This window comes from Dunckerocampus dactyliophorus, chromosome 15 (assembly GCF_027744805.1).
Source record: "Dunckerocampus dactyliophorus isolate RoL2022-P2 chromosome 15, RoL_Ddac_1.1, whole genome shotgun sequence".
Taxonomy (NCBI): Eukaryota; Metazoa; Chordata; class Actinopteri; order Syngnathiformes; family Syngnathidae; genus Dunckerocampus; species Dunckerocampus dactyliophorus.
In genome coordinates this window covers 1265104-1274128 of record NC_072833.1, presented here as the reverse complement: position 1 = coordinate 1274128, position 9025 = coordinate 1265104, and the positions used below count along the sequence as shown (strand labels likewise).

General features: G+C 42.1%; 1 protein-coding gene across 7 annotated transcripts in view; it reads left to right on the top strand.

The window, feature by feature from the left end:
* impdh1b (IMP (inosine 5'-monophosphate) dehydrogenase 1b) overlaps positions 1–9025 on the top strand; it is a 30553-nt gene that overhangs the window by 799 nt on the left and 20729 nt on the right. For 2 of the 7 annotated variants that reach the window (XM_054800893.1, XM_054800894.1), the window contains exon 2: positions 1593–1892. In XM_054800893.1, coding sequence (XP_054656868.1) covers positions 1747–1892 — 146 coding nt within the window. In that variant the 5' untranslated portion in view covers positions 1593–1746. Of the gene's footprint in view, positions 1–1592; positions 1893–7467; positions 8752–9025 lie in introns of those variants that run through there. The other 5 variants (XM_054800896.1, XM_054800895.1, XM_054800891.1 and 2 more) reach the window with 4 other exon arrangements.

Sequence of the window (9025 nt, the reverse complement as noted above, 5' to 3'; positions counted from 1 at the left end):
CTGTAACACCACAGGTCCTTGAAAAGTACTGTTTAGTACAGCGGTGTCCAAAGTGAGGCCCGGGGGCCATTTTTTATTAGATGCAGCATGTTCTAAAAATATAATTTTACAAGAAAACTAAAATAAATTTAAAAAAATGCACCTGCAAATATGGAAACATCAGCAGTAATTTTCCAAAAATAAAGTCAAAATATTCAAAGAAAAACGTCGTAATTTTAAGAGAATAAAATGTCATTAGCGTAACGTTGAAATAAGATAAAATCATGTTTTTTTTTTAAGTCGTAATATTATGAGAAACATACAAAACAACAAAGTCAAATAAATTTTGAAAATTAAGTTGCAGAAAATGTTCTAATGTTACGGGAATAAAGTACAAAATTATGGGAATAAAGTTATAATTATGAGAAGAACATTTTCTGCAATAAGAAAGCTGCAATAGTTGATCAGTTTTACAAAACCCCAGCAGAAAGGTCAAAAACGCAGCTGTAATTTTACAAGAAAAAAATCCAAATATGGGGTGAGAAAGCATATTCTAACAAGAAAAAAAACACACAATTTTACAAGAATGAACTTAAAATAATGTCACTTTAGTCGCATCAAGTTGAAATATTAAAGAAAAAAAAGTTATTTTTGAAAGCCGTACTAAAAAAATGTCATGTTTTGGAAAATGAGCTTGGGGATATTACGGAAATGTCAAAATATGATGGGAATAAATCACAATATTACAAAGAGAAAATGTATCAAGATGATTTAAAAAGAAAGGTGAAATACTGCATTTACGACATAAAAACACAGCAAGAGAGCAGAGCGAAGTTGATCACACCACAAAGCTGAGCTGCAGTTCTTTTTTCTTGAAACATTCCGTATGTAACTTCTTAGCATATCGCTTTCACGTGTTTCACCACGTGGCCCAGCCCCTGGTATAGTAAACCCAAAAGTAAATAACACAAATTTTAAAAAGTAATAAAATATTGGACTCATCAAGTAGAGTACTTTACTGAAATTGTACTCAATTACAAGTAAAAGTACAGGTATAACAATGTACAAGTAAGAATATCTTCCAATAGACTCAGGAAAGTACTACTAGTGTTTGCCACTTTCCACGCTTTATGGGGGGGTTATCACACTTTTCTGACTGGAAGTACCTCTGGAGCGACACATCCTGCAGTACACTGTGTTCCCCAACTGTATCACTTTGTACTCTGTGAACATCTATCATTCCTGCTGGGAAAGCTGACTTCCTCTTTGTTTGTGTCGTAACAACACACAACGTTGGGTCAAAGTTCCCCAGGTTTGTCTTCTCTGGAGCAGAGAAAAGACAGATGATGGGTGAACCCATCAAAGCAAACATTGTGTGGAACAGGAAGTCAAACAACAACGGAGGCACTTTCGAGGACACCTTCAAAGTAAACTATAACGATAAAGCACCAACGCTTCTATTATTTCATGTTTAGGCTGTGGTTTCATTATCATTGTCCACCCGATATCACACCTTCTGCCATGATATGATCTGCGCTTACATTTGAGCTTTCTTTGGTCAGCCACAGCATTTCTCACGCTACGTCGAATTTGGCTCTTTCCTCTCCACGTAGTTCCAAAGTGAACGATGTCACCGACTGACCCGGTGTCGCCCTCTCATCATGTGTCCCCGCGTTTGTCTGCGGAGGAAGATCCCCCCGCCCGGCGGCAGACGGAGGACGAGAGCTGCCTTTGTGCGGGATCCCCCTCCATCTCCAGGATCCAGCGATGGTCCTGCACGTACATCAGGCCGCCAACGGAGTCGGCCAGTCCGAAAATGAAGACGAAGATGGCCAAGGCGGTTCCGAAGAAGTACAGCCTGAGGATGGCTGGCACTGCCATGGCTGCAGGTGGGCAACAACCCAAAATGTCCAGTGAGTCACTTTGGTTTTTAATATTATTTACTCATTTTTTTATTATTGCATGTATTTTTTTTAATTATTATTTTAGATAAAAAAATTGAAATCATTTTTTTACATATATTTTAAACGATTATTTTACATGTTTTATTTTAGATATTTAAAAAACATAATTGTTTTACATGTTTCACAATAATAAATATTGCATATGCTTTTTTTAAATGATTATTTTAGGTCATTTTTTTTTAAAATACATTATTTTACATATATTTAAAACTACTATACTTTTACAATCATAAATATTGCATACTGTATTTTATTTTTAATTATATAAAAATACGTCATTTTACATACATTTCAACTATTTAATATTTATTTTTACAATAATTACTACATTTTGAAAATGATTATTTTAGATAATTTAAAAATATATAATTATTTTACATTTAAAAAATTATTTTACATGTATTTCTACAATAAATATTGCATATATATATATATATATATTTCTACACTGTGTATATACACTTGGAAAACACATCAGATCTAAACTGGGGGAAAAATGATGTTGAATATGTTTCCTGATAATAAGTGGGTGATGTATTAGTAACAAAATGATGCCACATCATTTGATAGAAATGAAAATGATCACCCTATAGAGGGGGGAAATCAAAGACACCCCAAAAATGAAAGTGAAAAAATGATGCAGCACACTGGTCCATTTGGCTAAAATGTCATTGTAGCAACTTAAAATGATTCTCTGTAGTTTGTGTGGCCCCCACGTGCTTGTACGCATGCCTGACAACGTGGGGGCATGCTCCTAATGAGACTACGGATGGTGTCCTGGGGGATCTCCTCCCAGATCTGGACCAGGGCATCACTGCGGCACCTGGACGCATGGAGGAGATTCCAGGAGACAGGTAGTTACTCCAGGAGAGCTGGACAGGGCCGTAGAAGGTCCTTCAACCCTCAGCAGGATCGGTATCTGCTCCTTTGTGCAAGGAGGAACAGGATGAGCACTGCCAGAGCCCTACAAAATGACCTCCAGCAGGCCACTGGTGTGAATGTTTCTGACCAAACAATCAGAAACAGGCTCCATGAGGGTGGCCTGAGGGCCCGACGTCCTGTAGTGGGCCCTGTGCTCACTGCCCAGCACCGTAGAGCTCCATTGGCATTTGCCATAGACCACCAGAATTGGCAACTACACCACTGGTGCCCTGTGCTCTTCCCTGATGAGAGCAAGTTCAACCTGAGCACATGCGACAGACGTGAAAGGGTCTGGAGATGCCGTGGAGAACGTTATGCTGCCTGCAACATCATTCAGCATGACCGGTTTGGTGGTGGGTCAGTGATGGTCTGGGGAGGCATATCCCTGGAAGGACGCACAGACCTCTACAGGTTAGATAACAGCACCCTGACTGCTATTAGGTATCTGGATGAAATCCTTGGACCCATTGTCAGAACCTACGCTGGTGCAGTGGGACCTGGGTTCCTCCTGGTCCACGACAATGCCCAGCTCATGGATGCCCTGGTCCAGATCTGGGAGGAGATCCCCCAGGACACCATCCGTAGTCTCATTAGGAGCATGCCCCCACGTTGTCAGGCATGCGTACAAGCACGTGGGGGCCACACAAACTGCTGAGAATCATTTTGAGTTGCTACAATGACATTTTAGCTAAATGGACCAGTGTGCTGCGTCAGTTTTTCACTTTCATTTTTGGGGTGTCTTTGATTTCCCCCCTCTATAGGGTGATCATTTTCATTTCTATCAAATGATGTGGCATCATTTTGTTACTAATACATCACCCACTTATTATCAGGAAACATATTTACATATAACATCATTTTCACCTCAGTTTAGATCTGATGTGTTTTCAAAGTGTCCTTTAATTTTTTTGAGCAGTATATATTTTTTAAATTATATTTTAAATATTTTTTAAATACATCATTATTTGAAATATATATTTTATTATTTTAGATCATTTAAAATGTATAATTTATTCTACACATATTTAAAACATATTTCCAATATTTTTACAATAATAAATAATTGCGTGCTGTATATATATTTTTTTAATTATTATTTTGAAATAATTAAAAAAATATATCACTTTACACATATTTAAAACGATTATTTTACAGATATTTTTTGTTACAATATGAATTATTATTATTATTCTAAGATCGTCCAGTCATTGTTGCTGTCGCATGATGCGGAAGCGGCGTATTAATGATGCCTTCAGGGTTACAGTACATGACGTTACCACTAAAGCTTACAGAGTGGGTGGGAAATGTACGTGTTTATACACTTCCGGGTATTTCCTACACACATTTAACTACATGTATTGACTTGTTTCATAAAACTAAACATATTTGATGATGTTTTAACCTCTATCAACGTTACAGTTGATCGATTATTACCTTCTAGTCAAACGAGTAAATATCTGCTGCTAATGTATCTAATGTGATGCTATTTTATACCACGAATCAATGAAAATGAGCTGAATTAAGGCACGGAATGAGTTTAATTGCTATTCAACCAGCGACCTTGAACGCCACAGTAAGACATCTCCCAGCTAGCTAAAGAGGCGACAAAACGGTGTGGAAAGTGAACGCGAATTAAAAGCTTTTAAAAGAATTGAAAGCTCGCCTTGCTCTTGCCACATGAAAACACATTGTTGAGAAGGTTTGCTCAAACGAAGGCTCGACTCACTGTGTTTCTTTAAGAATGTCACTCGCGGGTTTCCAGCACGCCGAGACGCGTTCGTGCGCTCCTGTTCAAAGTGAATAAATGAAAGAATCATCCGCAGCTTGATGAGCTACCGCGTCTGAATGGCTGAGCGGATAGAGCCAAATATCGATAGTATCGATACCAAGGACGTATGCTTTCACAAATGTGCGTGTGTCTTGTTCACATTGTTGATATTGTTAGATTGTTTACAAATTCGGGGAGTGCGATCTTGGACGCGGGAGGGATTTGGGGCAAATAGCCAAAGGATTTTAATTGCTTTTGTATTGCGAAATAGTTTGTAATACTTTTGATTATGGCCGTGTGCACGCGCACTTAGCTGCCCAACGGCTGTCTTGCTAGGTGCTAGCATGCTAACTGTTACCATGTGAGCATTTTAGCGATTGTAACAAAGAGCACTAAAGAGCCACACTGATAGCGATCCAACAGTTGCGTCAATGAGGCCAGCGGTCCAGCACACACGGCGTGGAGGGGATGGTTGATGGTCTACAGTCCCTGAGACCACGAGTTCAGTTCTAAACTTCACGACCGCTGTGGCAGCGCTGCCGCAGACAGGATCTTTTTTTGGAAATCCCTGCAAAATTCCCCCCGAGTGGGCAGCAGCGTGATGATGTCACGGCCCCCACGAGGATGGTCACGGCTTTGGAGGAAACACCGGGTCTTTCAGAGCAGTTTACAAGTCAGTCTATTGAAATATTAACCCGGCCTTTATTGTCTAGTTCACTTCAAAGTGGCGGAAGACGTGAAACCGTAAACCGTGTACCGAGCAGCAGGATGATATTCATTTGCGGGATGGAAGTGCAAACAAGTTGGGAAGAGTGCAGCGGCTGAACAGGAATGCTCCTCTCTGTGTGTGCATTTCCTGCCTTTCTCAGTCAAGAAGAGAGAAAAGAGAAGTTGCGCAAGCAGCTTTTGTGACACTTTGTTTCATAAAGCGCCAGAAGTTTCTTTGTGTCGCTCATGCAGCTGCAGCTGAAGGACAGCCAATCTGACTTGAATCCATTCTATCATTGACAAACTTCACTTCATCTGCACTTTTTTAGCACACAGGATGATAGAAATGCTACACAATAACAACTAGAAAAGCACTCAGAGAGCGCAGACCTCCGCCAAGCGCCATCGTTGCCCCCATATTGTGATTTACACCATAAATATTAGTCCTATATTTATTTCATCAACATATTTACATTCCTTAACCGTGAAAACATACCATGAAACAGTGCTGACAATGCCAGCATGTTAACGTTAGCATGATAACACCTAGCATAATAGCACTGTCGCCTGTTTGTATAAGTGACTATCTCTGAAAATACAAAAAATGTTACTATAATTATGTTAGCATGCTAACACCTAGCATGATAGCGCTAAGTGTCTGCTTAAGTTCATCTTCATGAAATTGCAAAAAATGCTAGTATGCTCATGTTAGCATGCCAGCAATGTTAATATGCTAACGTTAGCATGCTAACACCTAGCATAACAGGGCTAAGTGTTTGTATAAGTGCCTACCTCTGAAAAATGGAAAAAATGTTAGTATAATTATGTTAGCATGCTAACACCTAGCATGATGGTGGTATGTGTTTATATGTGTCTACACATAAAGATAGCAAAAACTGCTAGTATGCTAACATTAACATGCTACCAATGATAACATGCTAACATCTAGCATGATCGCGCAATGTACTGGGAAGGCTACACCATAAATATTAGTCCTATATTTATTTCATCTACATATTTAGATTCCTTAACCATGAAAACATACCATGAAAGAATGCTGACAATGTCAACATACTAATGTTAGCATGCTAACACCTAGCATAATAGCACTGTTTGTATAGGTGCTACCTCTGAAAATGTAAAAAATGTTAGTATAATTATGTTAGCATGCTAACACCTAGCATGATAGCACTATGTGTCTGCTTATTCATGAAAATCGGAAAAAATGCTAGCATGCTCATGTTTAGCATGCTAGCAATGCTAACATGCTAAAGTTAGCATCTAGCATAATAGTGTCTAACTATGAAAATGGGTAAAATGCAACTATGGTGATGTTAGCATGCAAACAATGCTAACATGCTAATGTTAGCATGCTAACACTAACGTGCCATCAATGATTACATGTTAACATCCAGCATGATAGCGCAATGTACCGGGAAGGCTAAATGTCCCAACAAGTTTTTTTGTGGCGTTATATGCACGCCTGCCAAAAATGGTCCTGTCTCGCAATGTTAATGAATCGTGTAAAAAAATCCCGGATCCAGACGGTGATCCGGATCACCCCCAAAATGTCATCACTTCTTCCATATCCTATTTCTGACAATTCCTGAAAATGTCATCCAATTCCATTCAGCACTTATTTATCACTTATTTAGAACAAAGTGTCGAGGTTGCATTCTTTCATATTTCACCTCCTGGAAAGACATTGGGACGCCCTGCCCACGTTCGGTGCAATAACATGTACTCGCCGCTAGAGGGCAGTGCAGCAAGGTCCGCAGGGAGAGGCACACGATGCCTGGGACAAGGAAACTAACTCCCGTACCTGATCTAGTAAAGTAACTTAATTACTAATAATTTAATACATTCAATTGACATTTTTAAACAATATAAAACTATTAGGAAGAATTTTAAAAAAAGATTGAATCAACACTGCTTCTGGTAGTCCAAACTTTGGCGGTAAATCCAAAATACAAGTTTATGATTGTGGTTGCTGCGTATGCTAGCTTAGCTTATCTTTGTAAAGGCAGCCTTTATCTTGAATGATGACGTTGTTATGGGATTTTCATAAAGATGCAAATATCAGCTCATGCCGCCCACGCTGGTGTATGAATGCCGATGAATGTTTGCCGTGAATTGGCCCAGGGCAGCTGTGGATACAGATGTAGTTTACCACCCCAGTGTTTGAGTGAGTGATGGCTTCGCTTCATTCTGAGGTGCTTTGGGTGTTTGGGAAGCTATCAAAATCGAATCCGTGATTTTTATTCCAAATCACATTCAGTCCACATTTTTGCCAAGACTTGTCCTTTTTCAGGTGGTGCTCGCTGATGGAGCCTCGTTCACTTCCGTTACTTTCAGAAAATAAAAAAGCACTTTTTGCTGGCGTTTGCGACCTCGTGACTTTCCCCCGCGCGCACATGACAGCCATTACGGCCCGCTCATTGAAGGCCGCTCGTCCCCCATTCACCCTGCATGTGACACCGCGGCGGGGCGGGTCCGTTAGCATGTGCTGAAGTGCCGAGCGGGGAACGCCGGGACGGGGGCGCTCAAGAGGATTTTCCATCTTAACTGTCAGAAACAGTCAAGCCACCTGCAGGTGAGCTTTCATGGGGGGGTTGCAGGATGCCTCCCAAAGTTACATTCAAGCACTTTGAAAACGGAAAGGAGTCGCGAGAAGCGCATCTGATTTATTTAACGCTTGAGTGAAGTGGGGTCACCGTGGGGTCACGGCCCCCACGCTAAAAACAATAATGTGACACGTCGGTGTTGCTCATCTTCACCCGAAATCCTCTTCGGCGGGATTAGCAAGACGGCGTCCATTGAAACGCTCCAGGCTGCGGCGCCCGCTTTGTCCCGCTTTGTCCCGACTTCCACCCAACGACGCTGCTTCCTGCTGCGACGCTCTCTCTCTGAAGACTACAAACGGCGGTGACGCTCTCGCTGCCGGTTTAACATTTCCACGGCGACACCCTCTCAGCGGGAGGATCTCCTTGGCGACGCCCCGCGCCGACACGCCTGGGGGGTGGCCGTTGTCTTTTTGAAGGCAGGTGCGTCCTGCTCCGTCTGTCTCTGCGTGGGAACATCTACGCCGCCTGATAAGCGCATCTGAGAGAGTTTTTGTTTTTGAAGCCCAAGGCCGCGGCCCGAGGAGGGCCCTGAATGCAGCGTCCACTTTCACCTGAGTGAGTCAGACACGGCAGACCTTCAAGCAGCCATGGAGGACTTTGGAGCCCAAACAGCCCAGAACCTGCAAGTGGACCACAGGAGGCTTGTCGGGCACACCGAGCCGCCAAGAAGTGTCTCACCCAGGGAGGGCGAACGCTTGGTGCGGCAGATCCTGCACGGGCACGGCCACGAAACGGCGGCCCAGCGGTACAGCGCCACTCGCATCCAGGCCGGCCTTGGCCCCGAGAGGTGAGTCCGAGACTCAGCGTCATGGATGCCGCCGCAGCACGGGTGGGGCGTAGCGCGTCGTAAATGTCTTTACGTTGCAGCAGGATGCTTTTCAGTTTCTGGCGCTATGGTTATCATCACACCTTCTCTGGTTGTCCTTGCTGGTACCCTGATGGGGTGGGGGTGGGGGAAACACACACTCACACTCACAGAGCTAAAATCACTGAAATATCATTCAAAATCGACATTTTAAAAATGATAACGTACCCCCGTGCGGTGACATCCACCCCCCCTC